This window comes from Tripterygium wilfordii, chromosome 11 (genome assembly GCF_013401445.1).
Source record: "Tripterygium wilfordii isolate XIE 37 chromosome 11, ASM1340144v1, whole genome shotgun sequence".
Classification (NCBI taxonomy): Eukaryota; Viridiplantae; Streptophyta; class Magnoliopsida; order Celastrales; family Celastraceae; genus Tripterygium; species Tripterygium wilfordii.
This window is the reverse complement of record NC_052242.1, coordinates 9,478,483-9,504,969: the sequence shown is the minus strand read 5'-3', so window position 1 is coordinate 9,504,969 and position 26,487 is coordinate 9,478,483. Positions and strand designations below refer to the sequence as shown.

The 26,487-nt window shown below is 35.6% G+C and overlaps 2 protein-coding genes across 5 annotated transcripts; one reads left to right on the top strand and one right to left on the bottom strand.

Annotated features, from left to right (window-relative positions):
* Positions 1 to 5,491: 5,491 nt before the first annotated feature.
* LOC120009861 (pathogenesis-related protein PR-4) lies at positions 5,492 to 7,093 on the top strand. Its single transcript, XM_038860587.1, has 2 exons — positions 5,492 to 5,919; positions 6,679 to 7,093. Exons 1-2 carry the CDS (start codon positions 5,515 to 5,517, stop codon positions 6,883 to 6,885), a joined length of 612 nt encoding a protein of 203 aa, XP_038716515.1. The 5' UTR covers positions 5,492 to 5,514; the 3' UTR covers positions 6,886 to 7,093.
* Positions 7,094 to 9,174: 2,081 nt separating this feature from the next.
* On the bottom strand, positions 9,175 to 21,044 carry LOC120009773 (ankyrin-1). 4 transcript variants are annotated; one of them, XM_038860469.1, is made up of 13 exons: positions 20,815 to 21,043; positions 20,545 to 20,607; positions 20,254 to 20,424; positions 18,985 to 19,116; positions 17,106 to 17,245; positions 15,942 to 16,028; positions 15,219 to 15,344; positions 14,654 to 14,803; positions 13,367 to 13,438; positions 12,454 to 12,555; positions 11,210 to 11,380; positions 11,046 to 11,091; positions 9,175 to 9,445 (listed from the first exon to the last, which is right to left on the bottom strand). In XM_038860469.1, exons 1-12 carry the CDS (start codon positions 20,855 to 20,857, stop codon positions 11,086 to 11,088), a joined length of 1,263 nt encoding a protein of 420 aa, XP_038716397.1. In that variant the 5' UTR covers positions 20,858 to 21,043; the 3' UTR covers positions 9,175 to 9,445; positions 11,046 to 11,085. The 4 variants fall into 4 exon arrangements, with proteins under 4 accessions (XP_038716397.1, XP_038716398.1, XP_038716395.1 ...); XM_038860470.1 differs by having other exon boundaries at positions 11,046 to 11,125; positions 20,545 to 20,722; positions 20,815 to 21,042; XM_038860467.1 differs by having other exon boundaries at positions 11,046 to 11,125; positions 20,815 to 21,042.
* Positions 21,045 to 26,487: the final 5,443 nt, after the last annotated feature.

The following is a 26,487-nucleotide window of genomic DNA, read 5'->3' as shown; positions in this document are numbered from 1 at the left end:
TCTTCGTGGTAAAAAAGCATAGCACGGCGGGAGGGAAGCAGTGGCATACCTAGGTTTATGGAGGTCCTGGACAAACTCTGAAAGAGAGGCCCCTTAATTTTTTTTTCCCCGTTATTATCATATAGTTCTTAAAAATCTAACTCTAAAAAATATTACTTAAATATGACTTTTCTAGCATTTTGAGATGCAAAATCATGAATTACTTTAATATAATCAATTTTGATCGTCAAATCACTTTTAATAGACAACATAGCTAACCCATTTAACCTTTCTTGCGACATGGTGGACAAAATATATGATTCTATCAACTTTAAATTTGAAAAACTTCTCTCTACAGAGGCTATCGTTACTGGAATAGTAAATAATATTCTATATACAATCCAAGCATTTAGAAAACCACCATCCATTGTTTGCAAATGCTTAAGTATTTCAATAGGCTTTTTTATTTCTTTTGGTAAAATGTTACACAAAACTTTTAATTGTAAAGCTAAATCTCTTACATCAATATCATAAAAAATGTCACACTTCAAAAAGTCTTTTGATTTTTGAAGAGGCTTTTAATTTTTTTTTCTTAATTTCTTTATGGGTTGGTCTAACTTCTAAGAGCCTAAAACCTAAAGTGGTATTTTTTACTTTCTAATTGGGTTGGGCTCCTCACTTTTATTAGTTTGTTTTAACTCTCAATTCCTTTTGGGCTTTATAAGTAATATTTATGGGTTTTAAAATAGGTAGGGATTGGTTTTAAAATAAACTATCCTATAACTAAAAATTTTTAAAATTTGGGGCCCTAAAAAATTGGGGGCCCTGGGCGAGGGCCTAGCTCGCCCAGGGCCACCCCTGGAGGGAAGAGCAAGGAGGAATAAGGGGATTTTGACAATGGATTCTGCGATTCTTTGTGTTTTCTATCCCATGGATGTTGTTAGTTTTATTTTACTGTGTGAATCTAGCACGAGGAACTAGATGATGTAGCCTCGTTGATTGTGCTTAATGATTTTGATTTGATTAATTATTAGTTTCTTTATTCTATATCAAGTGTTGATTCTACGATACGTCATGCTTAGATTGGGAATAGCTTCTTGCAATTTTAACACCATGATTGTCTAGACATAGACGCCATATGCTAGGTTTCATGTGATCGCTATATAAGTTGTCATAGTTCTAATTGCGTTCCTTGTTTTTTAAACTAGTCTAGATGTTATGGATAGTTGCAAACTAAGAATAGACGTAGTAAGTTAAATGTCATGACTACTATATGAACCAGGGGACTTGGTCTTTGATATGAAGGAATATAATTGACAATCAAAAGATTTAAGTACAATAAAGATGGTGAAATCAGAAACCTAGTATTTTCTCCAATTTGATCTTTCGTACAACTTTATGATTTGCTCTTTGCAAACTTTCTCAGAATTTTTCTCTTTCTTTTTCATAATAAACCATCAACAATTTTGTCTTTTTATTCAATGATATTTGTAGTGAATTTTGAAATTAGGGACATACTAATATTCAATCCTCCTTATTCGACACTCGTATTTGCCAATTAAGTTATACTACCATTGATTCGTGCACTTGCAAGTATCAACTGAGTTTTGAATCGCTATAATTTTAGTGAATCAAAATTTCACATCAATGATTACAACCAAGCTGCGATTCACATCGCTAATAGCCTAGTGTTTCATGAACATAGTCTCCAAGCTGCTCTTGTCTGCTCATCATCTCAGATACCTAGTCTCCAAGCTGAATTTGTTCGACCACCATCTTCAAGGGCGGAAGTGGGGGGATTGCAATGGGCTATAGCCTAGTGCAGATTTTAAAAAAATACTTATGCATACATATACATAAATAGATATACTCATATGTTGATATAGTGATATGCGTATATAAATATAAACATACACAAATAAAGGTCATATAGACAATAATGGAAAATGACATATTAATACCACTTTCAAAACTGTTGGACATCTAGGTCCACTCCAAAAAACTCTATCCCCCATAAGTCCATTTTTATTTTTTTTATAATATTTAAATCATTTAAATTTTATCTTATTCATTTTTTACCCTTTTTTCAAAGAGGATTAGATCTAATATGGTTTTTCTCTTGTTATATGCTACATCTCTATCTTATCTCACTACATCTTCTCTCTCTACTACATCTCTCTCTTATCACAATAACTTTTTCTCTCCTACTGCATCTCTCTATCATCACATATTAAATCTCTCTCTCTCTCTCTCTCTCTCTCTCTCTCTCTCTCTCTTTACTTTGTCTTTCTCTCTCTCATCTCTTTTTATGGTTGTCGTTTTGGTCCAAATATGACTGGGCATTATACGTCTCTATGAGGGGAGTCCAATGGTGATGGTGGTATTTCAAATTGTCGTCGAAATCGGCCGAATCGGAAGTTTTTTCCAAATAGTAACACTGGCCGACCAATGTCACTGTTTTGAAATAGTAACATTGATCGACCAATGTTACTGTTTTAAAACGGCTATATCCGATGGTCATTTTGGGCTGTACCGACTAGGCATTGTGTGCTTCAATGAGGGTAGTCCAACTGTGATGGTGGTATGGCAAACCGCCACCGAAATCGATCGGATCTGAACTTTTTTCCAAATAATAACACTGGCAGACTAATGTTACTGTTTTGAAACAGTAACATTGGCCAAGATGGATTTGAGGAAGAGATGAGAGACCCTAGGCTAGTGAGAGAGAAAGGAAAATCAGTGATGCTATCGTCAACAACCTTTCTCCCACAACCATCACCACCACCCCCACCATCATTAGTACCTACAACATCTATCCAAAACCAATCTGTGCTTTGTAAAAACGAAGAGATCCATGCGGTAATCGTGCGAGATTCCTCTGCGGCTCTAATGGTTCTTAGTTTCAACTTTCAAGTCCCAAGTCTCAACTCTTAATTTCTCACTCTCTCACTAATTGTAACTCCGTAAGTGTCCAATTGTTGAACTATGAAATACCTAATTTGCTAATTCTAGGGTTATGGAATATGAAATATCATTAAGGATTCTTCCAATCAATCTGATTTTGTCTAAGGTGAAGAATTTTTGTTAGAAATAAGAGGTCTTATATAAGGTCTGGTGGTATTCCACTTGTAGCCCACTCCCACTAGCCCCTAATTGCATTTTTTATTGGTCAAGGAATTTGGACTTTTGTAAACAATATTATACTATTCATAATTGTAATGGCAGTTTATGCTCAATAATTGGATAATTTTTGTAATGGATTTTTGTAAACAATATTATACTATTTGTAATTCTAAAAGTAGCTTTCAATTCACAAGAAATCCGTGCTTTGAGATGTGAGTTGGAGCATTATCACTATGATGTAATACTTGATCCTGAGTTTCAAAGAGTATCTACACTTTCCAAATTATGTCACAACTTAGTTACATTAAGAAAGTCACAGAACTATTATATGACTGAGATATTGATTCATCTAGTATTAACTCTTTCTGTTTCAACGACGACTACAGAATGGACATTTTCAGCTATGAAGCATGTTAAGACAGCACTCCATAACAAAATGGATGATGAATTTCTTACAGATTATATGGTTTTTTACATTGAATGAGAACTTGCTGAGAAAGTCAATTTAGATTCCATAATAGATTATTTTTATTTCTTGAAGTCTCGTCGGGCACAACTTCAATAGATATTATCTCATCTTGTGTATGGTCTTTTGTTTCATCAACTTTAATGAGGTATTTATGCTAACGTTTTAAGGTTATTTTATGCGTTAAATAGGTGTAATGTCGTAAATAACCCTAAAAAAAATTTCTGGGGTGGACCCCCGTCAACTTCTAGTAGTCCCCAACTCCAATTCCTGACTCTGCCCTTGACCATCTTCACCTTGCGGGGGTGAAAGAATTTGAAGAATTGCTTCATCCTCAATCGACAATACGTCCTTGTCTTACTTGAAGCATACAAAATTCTTTGCCCAAAGTTTGCGTCCAATTCTTGGAGACACGAGCTTAACTCTAGATCCTGGGCCTAGCCTAGGCCCAGGGTTGTTTGAAGCTTCATTAATGTTTGGGCTCATTCCACGTCGAAAAAGTATGTGTGGATTCTTCTTTTTATAAAGTCAAAGCACACACCCCTAACTTACAACAAGGCCTTTTCTTAAGGTTTAGTGAGTTGGGTTTAACCCATTTATTAAACTTTTGAGAAACAAAATCGTACGGATCAGAGATAACCAAAAAGTAACATATTTCGTGCGGGGCTCAATATAACAAAAAAGTAGCATACTTTGTGTCAAATTAAGTTACTAGAGGGAAATCCAAAATGGATATTCGCATATACTGTTACTGTTTTTTTTAATGATACTTTTTATAATCCTATTTCGTCATCAAGTTGTAGGGTTCAATGCTTATCAAAAACAAGTTGTAGGGTTCAACATTCACATGAATAGATTAATATAAAGTAGGGTTAACCATCATTATCACTTTTTTTGCACATGAAAGGATAGGGTGGGTATGCGACTTCGAGTTTCTTCTTTCTTTTCTTTTGTTTGGCCATATAATCTTTATTAGCTTTTATTTGTAGCCGCCTAACGTCATCAATGTGAGCTGGTCAAAGTCCAACTTTTTCAAAAGCAGCCTCATTTTCTAGGGTGAGGGGGGCCGCTGTAGTTTTTCTACAGCAGCTCACGCTGTAATTTCATTACATTCTCGAGTAAATTTTTTTAAAATTTCAAAAAAATTATATTTGTATTTTGATCATTTACACGAATCTAACGATATATTTTTTGTCCGAAACAAAAATTAAATTCCACATAAAAATACATAATAATTCTGAACCATTGGATATAAGCTTAAAACTTTCTATGTCTTTTTCATGTTTAATTTGATTTTTGTTTCTAACAAAAAATATATCGTTGGATTCTTTAAACAAAATACTACAGACATATAATTTTTTTGTTATTTTTAAAAATAATATAGATACTCAAAATTGCTACAACGGGAGTTACTGTAATTTTATTTACAACAAATCCTCGACACCTCATCTTGTAGAGATAATAAACCCTTGTGGTGAGATAAAAGGGTTCTCGAAAAAGATAAACTCGCAGTTGAGATTTCAGTTATCTCAATTACTGACTTAGATACATAGGATTTAAGTGAATTCATGAACTTCATATATTCCACATGATACTTATAAAATCTCGTGTGTACAACTTAATAATTGGGATAACTGAGATATCAATTATGGAGATCCCTATCGTTACTGTTTTAAACTCGAACCTCCAATCCAATCCAACTCAAACCATACGCTTCCTTGAAAACTACTCTTGTGACTTTTTCCTCTCTATCTTTAAACAAAAGTAATAGGGATCCCAACAAATGATCTCATTTATTGGGATCCCCAACATTTTTTATCTTTAAAACAAAAGGGTAGTTCGGTAATTAAAGATGAGTACCCCTTTTTTTTGTCAGGAGACGAGTACCCTATTGATCTATATATAGCCACCAAATGTAGAACAATTTCACAAAATCAATACACAAAATGGGAAAGATGGGAGGTGCATATGTGTTGTTCTTGTTATATGTAGCAGCAGCTGGAGCCACTGCACAACAGTGTGGGAGTCAAGCTGGGGGGACGCTATGCCAAAACAACCTGTGTTGTAGCCAACATGGTTATTGTGGAAGCACTGATGAATACTGTTCTCCTTCCAACAACTGTCAAAGTAATTGCCAAGGAGGTGGTGTTGGCCAAAGCGCCTCCAACATTAGAGCAACCTATCATTTGTACAATCCAGAACAACATGGCTGGGACTTGATGGCGGTGAGTGCATATTGCTCAACTTGGGATGCTAGCAAGCCCCTCGCATGGCGTAAGAAGTACGGTTGGACCGCCTTCTGTGGCCCAGTTGGACCGCGCGGCCAGGCTTCTTGTGGAAAGTGCTTGAGGGTAAGAGAATACTCTACTCCATAATTTTTTTTTTTTTTTTTTTTTTTTTGCAGTGTGAATATTTCATAATTATACAGCTTAAATAAGGATGGGTTACATGAATCTATAAAATAGTTACGCTTTCAATAATTAATTTATGGAATTGAGTATTTAGTACAAGAATATCTATATATAAAATGAGAGATTTTTATGGACCAAAAAGGAGATTGGGATATGCCCCAATTCTTTATTATTCAATTCATTTTTTGGTGTAAAATTATGTAAAGTGAATTAATAATTAAATTTTAAATTGAAGTTCTTTCACCTTATTTTTAAACTTTAAAATGATTATGTATGGAAATAATTTTAAAATTAGACATATCCTAGCTAGTTTACTTGCTTCATTATATTTATTCTATTCTTTTATTATAAGCATTTTTATTAAAATCATTTTAAATTAAGTAGACTTATGTACACATTTCAACTTTCTTTTAAAAAATCATTGTAGGTTATGATTCTCTTACACGCGGCACAGCTTTTGAGTCTATTACAAGAATTGCCAAGATAATCTAGCTCTTATCCCATCAATTTAATTAATAATTTATTTTTCTTATTCTATTCCTCATTCATTGTATCAAAATCCTTATCTCCAATAATATTAGGGTCAGCAACACAAATTAATTCAAGGGTAGAAATCAGTAAGCTCTAGAACTAAAGTATAATAATTGAATAGGAATTAATTTAATGTAATAATTTATTTATTTGTTTGTGTTTAATTAGGTAACAAATAGGAGGACCCGAGCTCAAACAACGGTGAGGATTGTGGATCAGTGTAGCAATGGAGGGTTAGATTTGGATGTGGGTGTGTTTAACAGATTGGACACAGATGGAGTGGGTAATCAGCAAGGACATCTAATGGTGGACTATGCATTTGTCAATTGTGGCGACGGTTTTGAACCTCTACTTTCTATTATGGATCAACACTAGTACTAAAAATCCTGCCTTTGTGGTTGGCGTAAATGTATGTGACCAATGCCTTTTGGTCTTGCTAATAAATAATGCCGTTGAAGGACTTGTACTAGTGGTATTAGCATATATCTAATACCGTAAAGTCTCTGTATCTTACTATCTTGTGTTGTGTTGTATTTAAAACTAATCAATATGAGCAAATATGATGGTAATGTTTGGTAAATAATTTATTTTTTTGTCATGTTTGGTAAATTTATGGGTTGCGCTGCGTAATAGGTTTGTGAATCACTTGTGCGCTTGTTCGGTCCGAATCAAAATGGGATACTATGTGTAGACACATTTTTGAATTCTATATGTGGGGGATTTTCCTAGGCTAGATGCAATTTGGATACTCACTTTTCTATCACCATGAGATCATGGTTTTTAGAGGGGGATGCGGGGATATTATCTTTGTTGGGGAATTATCCCCTAGGATAATTCCTTCATGACTACAACAAACCAAAAAACAATGAACTTGAGAGATATGTAGTGCTTCCAATTTTTCATTGCATCAGACGTGCACAATTATAATATCATGTAGTGTTCTATTTTGTGCCAACCTCTACTAGCCACACTTGGCCCCACACGAATTGACACACTTTCAAGCGTGTCAAGGCACAAATTCAATCCGAAACCTTTTTTTTTACCAATATTAACAATCGTGAAATAAATAAAAGTCATGTGTCAAGGCACAAATTCAATCCGACCCCTTTTTTTTTTACCAATATTAACAATCGTGAAATAAATAAAAGTTGTGTTAGGCACAGTTCTTGGGTGTGGGTAAATAAAAGTTAAGAGGTCTATTGCTACACCTTCCTGGATTGTACTAGCAAATGAGCCGTTGATTGAGTGGTAATAACTTTACATGTCTCTGACTTCAGCTCATGAGTTCTAGTCTCACCTCCTTTTAAATATTTATAAGGAGGTGTGTGGGCTTAGTCTGCTCCTGTGTGGGCTTGGTTTGTGTCTGCTGACACCTGTAGTCTGCCCCTGTGTGGGTTTGGTTTGTGTTTACTGACACCTGTACTTTTCTAGGCTAGATCTGGTGGTGTGTCGCCTTTTAAATATTTATAAGGTGTGTGGGCTTAGTCTGCCCCTGTGTGGGCTTACTTTTCTAGGCTTGATCTGGTGGTGTGTCACCTTTTAAATATTTATAAGGAGGTGTGTGAGTTTAGTCTGCCCCTGTGTGGGCTTGGTTTGTGTCTGTTGACACCTGTAGTCTACCCCTGTGTGGGCTTGGTTTGTATCTGCTGACACCTGTACTTTTCTAGGCTTGATCTGGTGATGTGTCGTATATTGTATCTGTACTTGTACTAAAAAAAAGAGAGATTATAGACTAAAAATTGGGTCGTTTTATGTATTTTATTGAAATTACATTGATTTTGAAAACAATTATTTGAAAACAATGTAATTACTGCATAGTCTATGTAAAATCAGTTAGCAGCGCGTCTCTTCACTGATTGGCCAGAGAATCGATTCGAAATTTGAAGAGTTACGCAATTAAGGGTTGGTTCAAAAATTCAAAATCCAAATCATTCTCTTTAAAATAAGAGGAAGATTTGGAAGGGGCATTGTTGACCTCTAGTCATCTGCTGAGACGTGACAATGTGGGATCCGTAATTGGCAATGATCAACCAATCTCCAGAGGACATGCGGCAAGGGCAAGAAAATTTTAAATTAATGTTTGTTCATTTTACAGATAAATCCGGTGCTAGTTAATATGAAATCTAAGAGACGATTGCTTGAAATCAGGATTGTGCAAAGGATGCTGTATGAAAAGTTGCAAATAGGGGATTTTGTTGGCTCAAACATATTTTCAACAGCTGCACATCAATCAGAAACCCAAATCACATTCCTTCTGAAGTTAGAAGAAATCCTTCCACGGTCAAATATACAAGAGCACTATCGATGTGACAATAATATATATTCTATTTTATTGTTTTAAACAACTAATATATGTTCGTAAAATGCTTTCCAACAAGACACATTATTAATTTGTTTTTCATGGCCATCTTAATTACTTTGTTGTTGAAAGCAATGTAAATAACATCTAAAAGACTGAAAACTACGAAAATCCATTGTTTTTTTGGATTGTATTTTACTAAAAAATATATTTTTTTACTGAAAAAAGAACGTAATATTTCATTCAAAGGCAGGAAACTTTTTGTATGTGTTCCCCAAATTAGCTCGTTTGAATAATAGTTGATACTTGCTCTATCCCAAACTAGTTAGCACTTTCAAGAGTCGGACAGATTAGGAAACAAGAAATGCAGGAAACTTTTCTCTTCATTAAACCCCAACAAACATCAAATTAAATTCACTGACCAAACTGAATGTCATCATCATTTAAGTTTTCCAGTAAATTACTTATCAAGTACAACCCCAAAACCCCCCCCAAGAAAAAAAATACAGCTATCGCAAGACAAACTAGTCTGGTTCCAGTTCTATGCTTATATCTGATTTGCGGAGTTGACAAAACACAAACTATGATTTTCCCTTATCTGTGCCATGAAACTTCCTCCCAGCTTCAACAGCTTCGCTGCAAATATGGCAAACATAGGGTGCGTAGGAGACTACATTCTAAAAAGTTATTAACTCCTACAATATGACATTATAAAAGCTCCCACATAATTTAGTTATTCAATTCACGGTTCAGAAAATCAAAGGCATGCAGCTCTAGACATATCCATACTCCACACAATATTGGCTTTGCCATAGTCATCAACACAGGAGACGAATCCAAGACTACTTTCTATACCCTAAACATGCAGCCACAATCTAACAGAGAATCAGAATATTCCTGGACCACCTAATAAGCAAATATAAATTGAGAATGCACCTGTGCAAAACAATCATGGACTGGTGAGTAATGCAAATCTCTCTTAAATTGTAAACAAAAGTCCTCCAGATATTTCAACTTTCGTGTACAAAAATGTTATAGTATCTCAGCCGTAGTGTGTCCCATCAACCCTAAGAACAAATGAACTCTTTGCCAAATGAAATCCCATAGGATTGTAAAATTACTACTGAATAACTTCCAGACCATTTTTACTCTTTCAAAACCTAGGGCAATCATCAACTACTTGATCTAGCAATTGCAGAGTGATGATGAGCAGTAAATTAGATGTCAGAATATGGATTTTAAGGGGGTAATAGCACTTTTGATCACTGAATAATTTGACCCACTCCAACTTGGCCACCCATTTTTCAAACGTTTCAAGTTAAGTATCGAAATTTAAATTTGTTTCAAAGTCATCACACGGACAGTTTTCTGGCTTTTCAGTCGGTCAAACCGGTGATGTGGCATTAAAAAGTCAAATTCAACTGATTTTGCTGGAGAGGAGGAGGAGAGGTTGGAGGAGGAGAGGATTGGAAATTTAGAGTGTGTTTGGATTGAGGGATTTGGAGGGAAGAAAAGAGAAGAGAAAGGGAGCTTCCTTCCAATTCCCTTGTTTGAATAGTTAAAGAAAAAATTAAGGGAAGGGATCTGGAAGGAATGGGAGGGAAGATTTCATTAAATTTTTGTCAAAATTCGTCCTCCTCAAAATGGAGTCATTTGGAGGGAAGCGATGACTTAAAGTTATTTATATGTTAAATCCCTATTTTACCCTTATACATCACACTCTTAACATAAAAAAATATAGATAAATTAGTAAATTAAACTAATTTTCTTTCCTTTCTTTTTTATCTATCCAAACATGAGAGAGGGAAAATTATTACCCCTTTCCTTCCCTCCCCTCCCCTCCAAATCCCTCAATCCAAACACACTCTTAGGGTTTAGCTTTTTTTTATAAAATTCCACATCATTGCCACATAATATAAAAATTAATTATTTGATACTTTTAATGCCATCTAAGCATTTTCACTGTCCGAAAGGTCTAGAATCTGCCCACGTGACTAAGTTTGAACAATTTTAAATTTTCGATACCTAAGTTGAAACGTTTGAAAAATAAGTGACCGAGTTGAAGTGGGTCATATTATTCAGTGACCAAAAGTGCTATTAACCTTGAGCCCGGATTTGAAGAGTTGATTTAGCACAACTAACAAATTTCTAGAACGTGCACAACAGCTATACCAAGACCAAGACTTAAAACTATCTGGGATGTAAAGCCAAAAATTAAGGATGTGTGACTACAAACCTAAAAGCATCCACAAGCGCCTTATTTTCTGGGTCAAGCGTTACACCTTCATAGAAAGCATTGGCAGCTTCATCAAACTTCTGCAATTTAAAGATAAGTAAAATAATTCAGGGAAAAAATTAACCTATGTTTTCTGTATCATACAAGTAAGGACAAGAGCATGCCTGTAATAAACGCAACGCTGCACCTTCTCGGTAGCAAGCTTTTGGCCAATCAGGTTTTAATGCTCTGCAAGCCTTTGCATCCACCAAGGCATGCTCAGCTTGTCCTAAACGTATCCAACAAAGGCTTCTATTAGAGAGTAAGGTGGCATCTGTGGGGTCCAAATCACTTCCCTGTAAGTGCAAAAGAATTCAAATATTCAGTTGAAGTCCAGAAAGCTCACCAAATTTGGTGGGAAATTAATATTTAGAAAATTGCAATGAACAGGTAGAAAGTTGGCAACTATATCCAGCTGCAAATGGAGGTGATAAAATAACCAGAAGAGATGATGACAATCCTTCAATATCCATTGGGGTGTAGGTGTGTAGCCTCTTATCTTGAAACTGCCATCCTATTCCCTCAATGAATTTTGAAGATCAAATCCCATATACAGCTTGCAGACTAAATCAACATAGTAAATGGCTTTTATATCTCATCAGACATCAATTCCCATAAAAGACTAGCTACCACAGTTAAAAATGGGTCAAATGACCAAATCAACATAATGAGTTTGAGGAGATGAGAAGGGGTCTTATGCTATTACCATTAGTTTTGAGAATAACAAGTAGTCCAAAGTTTAGGAATGCATTTCAAACTCGGGGATGGAGAGAAGTTATTGCCAACAGATTCTTGTTGAAAATGTTCAGAAGTAGCGATTACCTAGGTTTGGAAAGAGGAATTTCCCAAACTATGCCTGAATGGGACAGATCGTTCAACTTCTGATTGCTTGTGATGATTAAATTAGTATTCCATTGGAAAATGTTTCATGCTATTCAAGGTTTAAAATCTCTTATGGTCAGAGTGAGCAAGGTTCAGATGGAGAGCATAGTGGCTGATGAGTTTACTGAGAATAGAACAGAAAAAAGTTCTGAATGTCTTGAGTAAATGAAGGATGTAATTGTAAGGTCTTAACTACATGTTACAAACTTTCTATAACATTAACTGATCGACACTGAGAGGCCATCTATGCAAGCAAAGGATATAAATCATTGTTCAATTCAAGTTTGGCACTTGGCAGAAAGATAAGATTTATACATAATGTTTTCTTTTGTTGCTTCTGCATGCATCGCAATTGAAAGTTTCCTGATTGCAATATCCGCAAATGAAATTAATTTTGTTCAACAAAATAACACTATAAAGACCCAACACCTAAAATTGGAAAAGAGAGTAGTCTCAAGTTTTGATAAAGTTGAGATGAAATACATACTTGTGTATAAGCATCTATAGCCATATAATAATCCTGTCTATTGAATGCCTCATGTCCTCTTGCTTTTGCTTCTGCAGCTTTCTTCTTTGCTTCAGGTGACACCTGACAGTTCATAGACATTTGTGGCAGTGAATCACACTCTCTAAACAGTTTTATTAACTTCTACGTTAGTATTTAAGAATGCTAAAATAATTAGAGCAGTTGCAACCTACCCCAAAACAAAACATTGGAAAAAGCATAAGCCCCATATTTATTTAAAACTCAAATATGTGGAAAATATTATAATCCAGCAAAACTTAAAACACTCAAATTTCAAGCATTCATCTGAGATGAGAGTCAATTCAAAGAGTGCATTGACATTTAAACAACCAGTTTTATCTTAAGCATCATTAATCACCCAAATTAATAACAAGTACAGGGATCAAAGTCCATAGATATTATTCCGTGTTCCGAGACAAAGCATTGAAAGAGGGGAAAAATCAAGCTCTACCACCAACATGGGTTTCTAAGGAGCAGCCAAGATACACAAAAATAAATTTATGCCAACTCAAACCTTATGAATTGAATAAATACTTCTTCAGAAACGATAACTTTCTTCATATCTGTCCACGAACATAAACATAATATAACGTTCAACCCACCAAGAAGGTAGAATCAGCTACCACCCACCAAAGAAATTAGAATCAGCTATCTTCTTTGGATGGACAGCTGATTTACAAGGTAGAACCAAGAGACCGATTCTGTAACTTCTACAAATGCACATGAGATTCATGAAATTTCTACTCTCTCTGAGGTAGTTAAAAAGAGTAGTAACAGCTTATGAGGGACTTTGATGCAGAAGTCCAAGCAAAAGAAATTCATAAGTAGCAAGAGAGCTTCAAAGTTAAAAAATAAATAAATAAAAGAAAATTACCACAGGAAGATTCGTCTTTAAGACTTCCTTATCTTCTGGGGCTTTAACTTCAATCTCTTTTGTTGTTTCTTCCTGCAAAAATTTTCCAGAAATGTAAAAACAAATATCTAGGTTACGTTATGACTTTCAGTCAAAATATGACAGTAACCAGCAAGTTGTAGATTCGGATTTGTTCAGGATGAAATGTGAAAAGGACTGAGTTAGGATTACAGCAGAAATTGTATTGGCCATTCATTATGACATCTTTGTGCCATGACTAGCAACGGCTATGGACATATTATTGACATCAAAAACTGATGTAGTTTTTGGAACTACCAATGTAAATTTTTGTGTAGGATTGAGCAACCAAGAATCCTAATCTCAAACTAATCCCAAAATCAAGAACCCTAGGACAAAAATTCTCAATTTCTTGATTCCTTAAAACTGAAACAGAACTTTCAGCGAACAAGAATAGAAAATTAAACTTCCAAGTTGAAAACCTGAATCTCTCAAGTAGGGTTGGATAAACTCACATTCCCCTCTCACCCTCTCACAGCATGAGTAAGGAATCTCTCCTAAATCAACTTTGCATAAAAACTCTCAATTATTATTCATTCATGACTTACATCCACATATATAGACTCCTAGTAATCCTAATAACAAAAAAAATTCCTTCAAATAAAACTAGGATTCCTAAAAGTAAACTAATGACTCCAATTATAACTATGACTAGACTTAGGAAAATAACCAAAGGGAAAACAATTATAAATATTATAAGATTCGAAATTCCAACATAGCTTGTAATTCCGCCAATACCCTTACTATTAGTTTTCATAGGTTTAGCATGTAGGCAACTTAATAACCAGGATGCTGCCCACTGCATATTCAAGTGACTTTTAAGTATTTGTGTGATTAATCAATCATAACTGTCCGATAGAGATGATAGGTGCCCGATACATATCATTCATGCACTTTCCTAGTGCTATAATTTTTCCCTCCTTTTTAAACCCATATTTTCAAAATCTTTTCAGAACACAAATTATATTTCTTCCTTGAGCAGATATAGTGACATTACTATGCTATTTCTATGGGCATAGAACGAAATCATTATCACCCACCTACATCAAGGTGGCATGTTAAATATGAAGCACAAAACAGAACTGCAGAAAATTTGAAAATTAGCAGGGGAATTATTTTCATAAAAATTCAAGACAATTTGCAGTGCACACCTCAAAAAACAAAAGGACAGTATTTACGAGCTTAATTTCATCTACTAGGTACGGACAGAGAACGTATGGATATCATTACCTGTTTGCTAGTTTCAGATTGCATATGTTCGAGAAGTCCATCGACTGTCCACTCTGGAATACTGTCAACTTTTGACGTCAAAAGAAAAAGGATCTCAACAGCTGCACGATTGCCTTTTGCAGCAGCAACTTGTATTGCCTTCTCACCGACCTGACACCGAAAAAACGACAGATTAACTTAACCCTAACACCACTAGGATATTGATCATTCCGCCGGTAATTTCTGTGATTTAAAAATTTGAGCGTTCCAGTTGCCACGGGAATGAAAGAATTGAGACTACCAAATACAGTAAGAAATATAAACACATAGTAGTTAGCGAATAAAAGTTTGCAAGACAAAAATTAGGCAGGTAAAATGATACAATTTCTACAGTTCTGCTTTTACTTCAAGGCCCAAGATCAATAACAACAACATGAATTAGCGAATGTTTTCCTCTTAAATTTATCATACCCAGAAGGTTGAATTTGTCTGCAAATGACAGATAACACACTCGAACAAGGAAACACACAGACAAACATCGAGAAGCAATAAGGCTGAAAGCAAGCAAATGTCATCATCATTTTACCTCATCCATGGCATTAGGATCAGCTCCAGCTTTAAGTAAACAGTTTATAAGTTCAAGATTCCCATTATCAGTGGCAATATGCAATGGGGTGGCACCACCAGCAATAATATTAACGTTGGCACCTGCCTGCATACAAGAAAATGCAAGAGTTGGTGATGAAAACATTCAGATTTGACAAGGCACTTTTTACTTTCATTTCACAGGAAAAGAAAAAGTTTTTTAAAAAAAAAAGAAACAAGAAAAAGAAAAAGATTGTTCATTTTCCAGAGAGTATTTTTCAAAATTGGCTCCTGTTTACTCGAGGTGGAAAGTAAGTACTTTTCACATTTTTTATTTTCAATGAAGGAATAAGCAGATACTTTCATTTTCAACACCATCTTCTGCATTATCTCACAATCTCAACTCACTACCATCTCCACTATCAGTACCTGAAACTAAAGCCCAGTCAATCAATAAAGTAGTAACCCTTTGTCTGATACAAATCATTCATCAACTTGATTTTTCAGGTTAAAGATGAACCAAGAAAATAAAACAGGTTTCATTTTTTACAAACCAATCACCTTTTGAAAAAAAAAATATCACGAATTGAATATTTGAAAAAATTAAAAAAAATTCCAAACAAAAAGCGCCAGTTTTCCAGCTATGTTATGAAAAACCATAAACATGCACTACGGCATTCAATACAGTAGCATCCATATTGGAAGACGAAGGATGATGTAGAACCTGAACCAGCAAGTTTGAGCATGCTAATGACCCGGCCGCTACTGCTGATAGCAATGGAGTAACATCATCTTCAGTTGCAGCATTAGGCTGCAAAGAAAAATGAATGGTAACTAATATAACTAAGTTATATTGAGAGGAAACTACCTCACATGTCCATGCAATAAATGGAGGAACACACAAAAACTATAGAGATGGACAAGGCGAGAAGTAGCAGCATTGGAAAGAAGGGAAACACATGTGAAGCCAAAGAAAAAAATTTGTGGAGAAAATTCCCATTGATGTGCCAAAACTACCTTCAACCTATGATACACATTCATGCAATGTTGTTAGGGATTTCACAAGAAAACTTAAAGCAAATGTTTTAACTTTCAAAACACTTCTGCAAAATGCAAAAATTGAAGTTATCACTACTTTCCTACACAAGCATGTAGAAAAGCTATCATCATTAATTTAGATCACAAATTGTCAAATCACTGCAATGTTATCATTGACCAGTATTAGATAAGAAGTTCATCGTGCATATGTCAACTCAATGGCCACAAAATCTTAGTCAACACACTAAAGCATCCCACATAGATACTCGTGTAATTGCAAACTCTACAAGAACTTTTGCAAGCATTTGCAAGTTTGAAAAGAGGCAGATACATAAACATCAAAAAGAAATTATGAATGCTTGTCCAAGACTTTTATGCCCAAATGAGACAATGCAAGCCTTGGCAATAGCCACCTAGGCTGGTAGCACCACAAGCATTGAGCCCTGAAGCTATTTATGAAGGCCCCAGATGCAAGAACCAGTGCCCCATAGAGTTAAAGGTATGCCTAGAAGAAAGAAAAGTGCCATTAGTATCCAGCACAACCAAAAAGTTACCCTTTAAATCGACCCATTGGGTAAATGATTCTGCCCTAACCATAAGCATAATATATGAACTTGTCTTGAGCATTGAAATATGAACTCGTCTCAGGCCAGGAAAATCTTTCTTGATACACAGTAGGGGGCTAAATGAGAGCTTGTCTAAAGCACCGACCAAAGGGTCCACAAAGAGAAAGATCAAATACACACAAACGCACACAAACACAACATGCACACACTTCATTCATGCACATTTCTAACAAGATGAAAGAAAATCACTTTTTAAAGAACGCAGAAAAAATTCAAAATATTACATTTGCCTGGTGCTCTAACAAAACTTTAACTGCTTCTTCCTGGTCGTTACCAGCAGCCCAAATCAAAGGAGTCCCAGCATCACTTTCGGAATCAACTTCAGCTCCTCTGGAGAGCAAATATCTCAGCAATTCAATATTCCCTGGAAGAAAAGTATAAAGCAATTAATAAAATGAGAATGAAATATATTAAAGACTCAATGTAAAATAGAAGAGCATAGGCAAAGATATTCTCAGTGACAGCATTGAAGACAGCAAATCACTTGGTAGGAAAATTCCATTGATTTGAAGGAATTACTTTTATCAAGGCATGCTACCTCAAGAATATATGGCTTTAGCAGTCATCTTTGTAAGAAAATAGTCTGTACAGCTAAAAATAACACTAGAACCTATTGCAGAGGATGGCCTTCTAGGACATCTTCTGATAAGGACCCCTCCATACCAATGTTTCATGGGCTCCGGAGAGTCCAAGCCCAAACCCCACCCTTACAGTCCAACAGGCCCAACCTGCATCCTTGAACGCACGCACCCATGGACCGGCTGTAGTCCAATGGGCTCTTGTGAAAACCTATTGGACATGTTAAGGAGTGGCATTTGCCCTCCTTATAAACAACACTTCACTCCTCCATCTTTCATATGTGGGAGTTTCTATCAATATCCTTTGCTTTATTGAGCCAACACCCATGTTGGCACACTCTTCGGTCACCAGGCCTCCACGGGCTTTACAAGCTCTCCATACCCTACCTGGATCCACATGTAGCCCCTGTCGTGGCACGCCCAACCCAATCCAGGATCACCTAGACAAAGGGAGATAGGCCCACCAACACACGGAGAACCGAACAGCTCTGATACCATTGATAAGGACCCCTCCATACCAGTGTTTCATGGGCTCTAGAGAGTCCAAGCCCAAACCCCACCCTAACAGTCCAACAGGCCCAACCCGCATCCTTGAGCGCACGCACCCATGGACCGGCTGTAATCCAATGGGCCTCCACAATATCAATGTTTCATGGGCTCTTGTGAAAACCTATTGGGCATGTCAAGGAGTGGCATTTGCCCTCCTTATAAACAACACTTCACTCCTCCATCTTTCTGATGTATGAGTTTCTATCATCTTCTAAACCCTCCACACACACACACACTACACCTTCCTATCATGATCTACATTACCAATGATTTTCTTCAGAAAAATATTGTCAGTACTTGAAAGTAGTTCCAGTAAATGCTGCCACAAAGGAAGAATACAACTTAAGTTTTTAATGGAAAAGTATATTGAATGGACCAAGAAGGTCCAAACAAGCAACTCCAAAGAGCCGAAGCTTAGAGCCTCTAGAACTAGGTGACACAGAAAAGAACACCAAAGTCTAAAGCAACTAAAACACCTATCGCTAAAAGAATCAAAATTTGAGTCCTTAGAATTGAATATTCTACTATTCCTCTCATTCCATATGGCAGACCTGACCTCTGAGACTCTTTCTCCTTTTTCCTTTTCAAGGCTTCAAAAGAAGAGAACAAGGCGAGAAAGAAGCCTTTTTTTTCTTATGCTTGGGATGATAGAAGCTTTTTCTCACAAAGGATCATTCAGCTTATAGACATGGGGATAAGATGAAAAAATGTCTTGTGTCTTGTCCGTGCTTAGGTTACTCCAAGCAAGAAGCACCCTTGCGATATTGCAGTGAACAACAAACCCAGATGATTCCCAAAATATTCAAGGCAACTGACCAGACTTTTGTCGACTAAGGGCAAAAGTAGAAGCAAATGTCTAATTGATTTCACTATTAAAAAAAAAAAGAAAGAAAATCCCCCCACTGGAATACCCCCAAAAAAATAATGAAAAAGACAAGAAAAGAAGGCCAAATTGAAAAAGCATACGCGGCCTTACCTATTCCTGCAGCCTGATGCAAAGCAGTGGCCCCTATGTCACTAGCTATAGAAAAATTGGCACCACACTCGAGAAGGTATTTGGCAATCTCGGTATGACCTTGCCGGGCAGCATGAAGAAGAGGAGTCTCATCTGCATATAGATAAGCAATTAGAGAACGTAAACTGAATCAGATGTAGAGTAACAACATGTCAAGCAATATTTAATACAAATTAACCAGTGGCCCTAATGTAAACATTAAGGATATGAATAATTTCAATAAATTATGACAAAAAGATTATGCTAGTCACACGTCGTATCTTAGTTGTGTATAGATACAAAGACAACAAATATGGTGAAGAAGAATTTGATTGTTGACAAAATGCAAAAAAAAAAAAAAAAAAGAAGAAGTTGCTCAGGACAAAATATATGGATCATTAAAGCTAGGGACAATTATTTCTGTACAGGCATGTGAGAATGTCAAAAGGGAAGCTATTTGAATACTGAGTTCAAATTTGCAAAAGATGTTAGTAACCTTGTCTCGCTAGATAGGAGGCCAGCAAATAACACAAATAAATTTGAAAGAATACTTGGAACCTCAATGATGTTTCTAGAATCAAGTTTGCCTCAAAAGATAAGAGGCCAGTAATAACACAAACAAATTTGAAAGAATACCGGAACCTCAATGATATCCACAGTTTCTGACAGCCAGCCTGACATTTTAGTGTTATACAACAGTTTCTAGTGCATAACAATCACCTCTGGTAACCTTGAAAAAGAACTCAGATCTTAGATCCAACCAATCTACAAAAGCTTTGTAGAGTGACAAAAGTAAACATCTGTCCGACCAATCTCAAAACACTTATACAGTAACAAAAATATTTTTCGTAAGCCATTGAAGTTGGAATCAGATGCTGCTATTCCCCATGGCCACAAAAAGGATTTCCAGCAATACCATTATGAGATAACTGGTTTGCAGAAAAGAAGATGTCGTTTTTACTTATTCTTTCGTCATGATTGAAAAGAATGTGGCAAAATATATGTGCATCAATAAGATTTAGGCAGTGAGAAAAGATTGTCTTATCAAGTATTTACTCAATCACTGTTAGGAACAAGGGTGAGTACTGGGCCGCCAAATTCATGTGCAACATATATTCAATTATTCTGATCACATTTTTATATGAACTGTTTCCTGCTCAACGCATAGAAAAGGAACTAACAGTTAATTTAAAAAAGAATGAAGAAATAAGTATATATAATATGAGGGTGATTTAAATGTAAAATCCATACCACTTTCATCTTTTGGGTCAACATCAAGCTTCAATTCCTCAATCAAGTACTTGCATACGTCGATCTGGCCCTCTCTCGCTGCAAAATGAAGCGCACCTCGCTTATTTGCATCCTTAATATCCGCCACTGTTTTCGCCATATCTTTTCCATCATCAAGCTGCTTTGCTACTTCTACTCAAACAAATATCAAGAAGAAAAATTATCAGGAAGGGATACAATGACAAAACATAGAAATTGAGAATTATATCATCTAAAACTTAAATGGCCTAAAAAACAAAAAATTATACATACTCTTAAGATGATCAAGATTCCCAGTACAAGCAGCATTTAGAAATTGCTGAACTTTCTCCCTCACTGCATCAAGATGAAGACATTCACTTCATGTTAGAAAAGCAAAAGATATATCCCTCCACACTCTGCAACCGTGAATCAAAGATGACTATAGACTGCACGCGACTCCACAAGTGCACTGTTTACACGATTTCACATAAATCCAACCCATAAAAATCAAAATATACAACATATAACCATGATATTACACCCATAGAGAGAACAACTTACCTGCAAGGGCAGTAGAAGCGTCAGGGGCCATAGCAGGAGGCATGTGAGTGGAAACCTAAACAATGAAAGGTTTTCTGTGAGAAGGATTCTAAGGATTTGATCACAGAAAACACTACTAGTAGCAGCTGTCTGTGTCCGTGTCCGTGTCCGTGTCCGTGTCCGCGTTCCCGAGTGCGGTAGAAAGAACTCGGGTCTCCCGAACACAACTATAGAAGCTTCTGGGCGAACCAGGCACGATAGGGTTTCTAACCAAGATCGGATTGGAATTGGTGAGCCGGAGAAAAATAAATTTATTATTTATATGCGTTTTTTACATAAAATCTTGTTAAAATTTTCTCTACTCGAATAATGTTATTTGTGTTTTAAATTTTGTATTTTGATATTTTTTCATAGTCTATTTTAATAGAATTTTACTTGAAGAACATATTTATCATTTGTGTTTAATTAGTCTAAAGATAGAAGCCATAAAGGTAGAAATATGTATGTATATATTTTATTTTTAATAAAAATTGGTGTAATTTTTTTATCAAGGAAAAAAATAAATTTTGATTAATTGGTTCGCATATATATGTTCTTTAATATAATATTTACGGTATTTAAAAAAGGAAAATTTAAGGTCCGATTTGGTTTGCAATTTTTTTACTTTCATTTTTTTCGTTTCATTTTTTTTTAAATTTTTAACTTCTGATTTGAAAAATATGAAATACTATTGTTTGATTTTTAATAAGTGTATTATGACATGTAACAATGTTTGGAACTAAAAGACATAAAATTTATTTGGATAAAATGTTTTTGAAAATATAAATTTAATACTACGAAAACTAGTTGTTAACTTTGTTTATCAATAGTTGGTAACCTTTTCTTCAACTTTTAATCAATGTGGTCCACCAGGTATGGGTTCTTATAAACTTAATGATGATGGTGCTATGTTAAAAGAGGATAAATCTTTTGTTGTGGGTGCGCTACTACGAGGTCACACCAAGTGTATTTTATTAGGGGTGTCTATTGTCCGTTTCAATTAATTTTTTGATATAAATTTAATCGATCATTCGGTTGATTATTGACAGTTTAATCAGTTTTTCGATCAATCCTCACTAATATTTATTTGACAATAACATACCAAAAGATTAGTTTGGTGGTCGGTTCAATTTTGACACGATTTTTTTGACAATCCTAATTTTTATGCCTTTTACTGAATGTCTGAGTGACGAGTTTTAGCCGATCATTGTTGAGGCTATGTGATGATAACCAAGAAAAGACAAAACTATTATTAGTATTTGTTTAGCATTTTATATTCTTGTTGGTATTTGCTTTTAATTAGTCTAGCTTAAAAGTTGGGTTTCCGTTAAAGTATAAAGTAATTTTCTATAAGTTTTGGTCATCTAGTTTGAGTAGGTTTTGGGTTGTTTGCTTTGGCTATATAAGTTGGTAGAGTTGTACTTATTTTCATCAATCAAACAAATTAAACACAAATCGAGACTTGTTCTCAAAACCGAGAGTTTTCTCTCAACCCAACCTTATTCTTAATTCTATTAAGATCAATGTTTTCATCACTATGACTGTACTTCGGAGTTTGTAAATTTGTAGTGAATCCAATTTTTAGGATATTTCGATTGAAACGGGCTCCTCTATCATTGTGTCTGTGTTGACATCTTAGTCTTACCAGCTATTGACTTTTAGCCATTAAGATGGTCACTCTTTCTGTGGGTTCTATGACTTTTAGCCATGTACCCTTTGAGTGCAACAAAATTTCTCACGTTCTTTCTAAGGATTCCAAAATTTTGGGAGGTTTCGTATTTGGTTGGAAGATTTCTTCTTGTGTCATCTCTATTATTACTGTAGATTGTGCAACTTGTTTGGAGCAATGAAATTCTTCCTAGTTGTTTATCAAACAAAATTTTGTTTAGCAAGTACTCTTGATTAAAATGTTAGTTTCTATTGGCATCAAAAAAATGTTGGACCTAATGGCTTAGACCATGAACAAAGCCCATGGTACAGCCTAACGGAATAATCTTATGAGCCTTTTGTAGATATAAAAATTACAGCCCAATTAAATAAAAATAGTGAGCTTTAAACGGGCTCTAAATTAAAATAATTTATAAAACCTAAATTAAATTAGTTAAATGGGTAAAATCTAAGATAAATTCAAATAAAATAAAAATAAAAATAAAATCAAAGAGATAATCTTTGACTAAGCGATTTCTCTACAATACAATGTCAACGGTTAAGGGTACATCAAGTAAATTTCACTTCTCTCTTTGCCTATAAATACCAAGCTCATTTGGAAAAAAGAAAGGAGGAAAAAGAGAAGAGAGAAACTATCTAAATACTTTCTCAAATTTCCTTCAAGTTCAAATTCTCTAAATCCGGAATTTTTAGAATTCATTCAAGTCTCAAGTCCAAGTTAAGTCCCAGAAGTGAAAAGTTCAAGTTCTCTAAATCCGGAATTCCTTCAGGTCTCAAGTCCAAGTCAAATGTCAAATTCATGTCCAACAATCAAATCCCAAATTCAAGTCTAGCAATCAAATCCAACTGGAGTTTATTACAAATTCGTAGAATTTGTTTGAAGCGTTCAACTAAAAATCAGAGGATTCCGTATTCGGGTGGAATACGTCGAAAGAAGAGATTAAGTCCACTTTAATTTACATATTTGTAATTTGTATCAACTTCTAAGTGTATTTTAATTTACACTGAGAAATTCCTTGTGTACAAATTTCTGGCACGCTCGTTGGGACACTCTTCTCCTCTCATATTTAAGTTGAATTTATTAATTTCAGTCTAAGTCAAAACTATGGAATCCATGATTCCTTCAAAGGAGATTGATGTCACTGATGACGTCTCTCACGCAACTCGTACGTGAGTTAAAGCCGGAGAATCATAATTGATTTCTCGTTTTAAGAAATTCTCAAAAAAGGGTCAAAAGAAGTCCCATGTGAGTAAATCTAAATTCAAATCCAAATCCCATAAATCAAAAGAGGCACAATATGTATATTCCAGCTCCTCGAATGATGAATCTGAGTCCAAATCTCATTCCGTGAAGTTGGCATCACGGAAGTGGGGTGATTACACCTCTCCTTCAGAAGCCTGAATCCGAATCCAAATCTCTTAAGTCAAAAGGAACGGAATATGTATATTCCAATCCCGCATATGAGGAATCTACATCACAGAAGTGGGATAATTACATCCCAACGTCGAAATTAGAGATTCTTGTACCGATTATGATGACCGAGGCAACAAGTTCCGAAGATTAGGTGAAACAAATGAATGTTACCATTGATCAATTGACAAAGTCCTTAGAGGAGAAGGACAAACAAATTGTTGCACTCATAAACCGATTGGATTCCCTACGATCAATCATGGAACCGAGCCATGAAACCTTAGTTTCACGAGAAGGTAAAGCTCCAGAAAGTTCAAGATTGCATGACAGTGCAAAATGCTTTCCGCAATTCCACCAACTTATTTGTTGCTTCACTCTCTGTTAATCAATTCCAAAACATGATTGCTGACACCATTCGAGCTCAGTATGGTGGAGCCCCACAATCATCTCTAGTGTACACAAAACCATATAGTCGCTGGATTGATGAAATTTGCATATCATGGGGTTGTCAACCCCCTAAGTTCCAGCAATTTCATAGGAAGGGTGACCCAAAGCAACATATTGCTTATTTCATCGAAACTTGCAATAATGCTGGTACATTTGGTGATTCCATGGTGAAACAATTCATACGCTCTCTAAAAAGAGCCGCATTTGAATGGTATACTGACCTTCTAGCTGGATTCATTGAAGGTTAGGATCAACTTGAGCGCGAGTTTCTAACTCGCTTTTATAGCACCCGATAGACAGTTAGCCTCCCGAAACTTGCAAGAATGAGGCAGAATAAAGAAGAAGTTGTTGTCGAGTATATTGGACGCTGGAGGAACCTTGTCCTAAATTGCAAGGAACGTATAAGCAAAAGTTCCTCCATCAATATGTGTGTTCAAGGAATGCATTGGGGGTTACTATACAATCTTCAAGCTAATATGCCTCATTCCTTCGAGGAACTTACAACCCGAGCCCACGACTTGGAAATCCAAATAGCAAGGCATGGAAGCTATTTTCCAAGTGACCCTCGTGAAAAATGAGAATTAAAGAAAGAGGTGAAGAAGGATTCAAAGCCTTCATGGACTAAAGAATCCATGGATGTTACTACCGACCCCGTTAAGATTTCTACACATAAATCTAAATCTAAATTTGAGTCCAAGACTCATAAGGATCAAACTCAAGTCAAGGAGCGACCAACCTTGAAACAAATGCAAGAGAAAAAAAAACCCATTTGCAGATTCCAAAGTGTATGGAATTCTAGACCAATTACTTGAACAGAAGCTCATAGAGCTTCCCACTTCGAAGCAGCCAGAAGAAATTGGCCAAAATGATAATCTTAAGTACTGCAAGTATCATCGAATCATTAGTCATCCGATTGAGAAATGTTTTATCTTAAAGGACATAATCATGCGGTTGAATAGAGAAAACAAGATCGATCTTGATCTAACTGACAACGCTGAAGTTAATTGCGGAATGGTGGCTTTTGGGTCATTTGATCCCATTCCAATATCAATGGAAGCTCAAATGATGCCCTCGTCCCTAACTAACGAGGAATTCATCAAATATAGAACTGATTACTGAGCTTCTTGAAGGAGCTGTAAGAGTCTAGTTCATTGTAGATGGAGAAGCCACCACTGTCTATGCATATCCTGAAATGCCAAGACCATAAGCTCCAAATATGCCAACGTTATATGAAATTATAACAGATGATTTGGATGTGTGGGATTCGTCACCAGAAATGTATGATTCATCCTCTAAAGTGAAGATGAAGGTTGGCTAGAGGTGAAAAATAAAAGACAATGCCCATCACCAATCTGATCTCTTCCAAGTCCAATGCCTATTCCGAATAAGGAGTTTGGAAGGAGAGAAAATAATAAATCTTGGCCTAAGAACCGATTAAGAAGAAATTGAAGAAAAACATATGTTGATGTTGAGAATGAAAGCACTCATTCAACTCCCCGAAAAGAAGTAATTCTTAAGGAATACTTTTCGACTAGATGAACATATGACATCATATGTGATCAGTGCAATAGACTCTAAAGAGTCACATGAAGAAAGAGATGGTTCTAAGAGGGAAGCCTCAAGCATTGAAAAGAAAGGAGTTGTTACTTCACTCCAAGAAATTCCCTTTGATATGAACATCTCAGAAGTCCTTGAACTCCCAATAGATACTCGTTTGGCGCTAGTTCAAACACTGCTCAATCCGGAAAAGAATAATATAAAGGGACAATATTTTCCCAAATAAGAAAAGTTAGTCCCATTGATTGTATGGCAACACTTACTTTTACGGATAATGATCTACAGCTTGGGACAAGACTTCATAACAGACCACTTTATGTTAGTGGACTTATTCGAGAACACAAAATATCTCGAATCCTCATTGACTATGGATCTGCTATAAATATTATGTCGATTCATACAATGAGAAAGATTGGAATCTCAGTGAATGAGCTTTTCAAAACTTACAATCCAAGGTTTCAATCAAAAAGGACAACGTGCGATTGCCACAATCCGATTAAAGATTGAGATGAATGACTTGATATCATTAGCTTTATTTCATGTAATTGACTCCAAAACATCCTATGAATTAC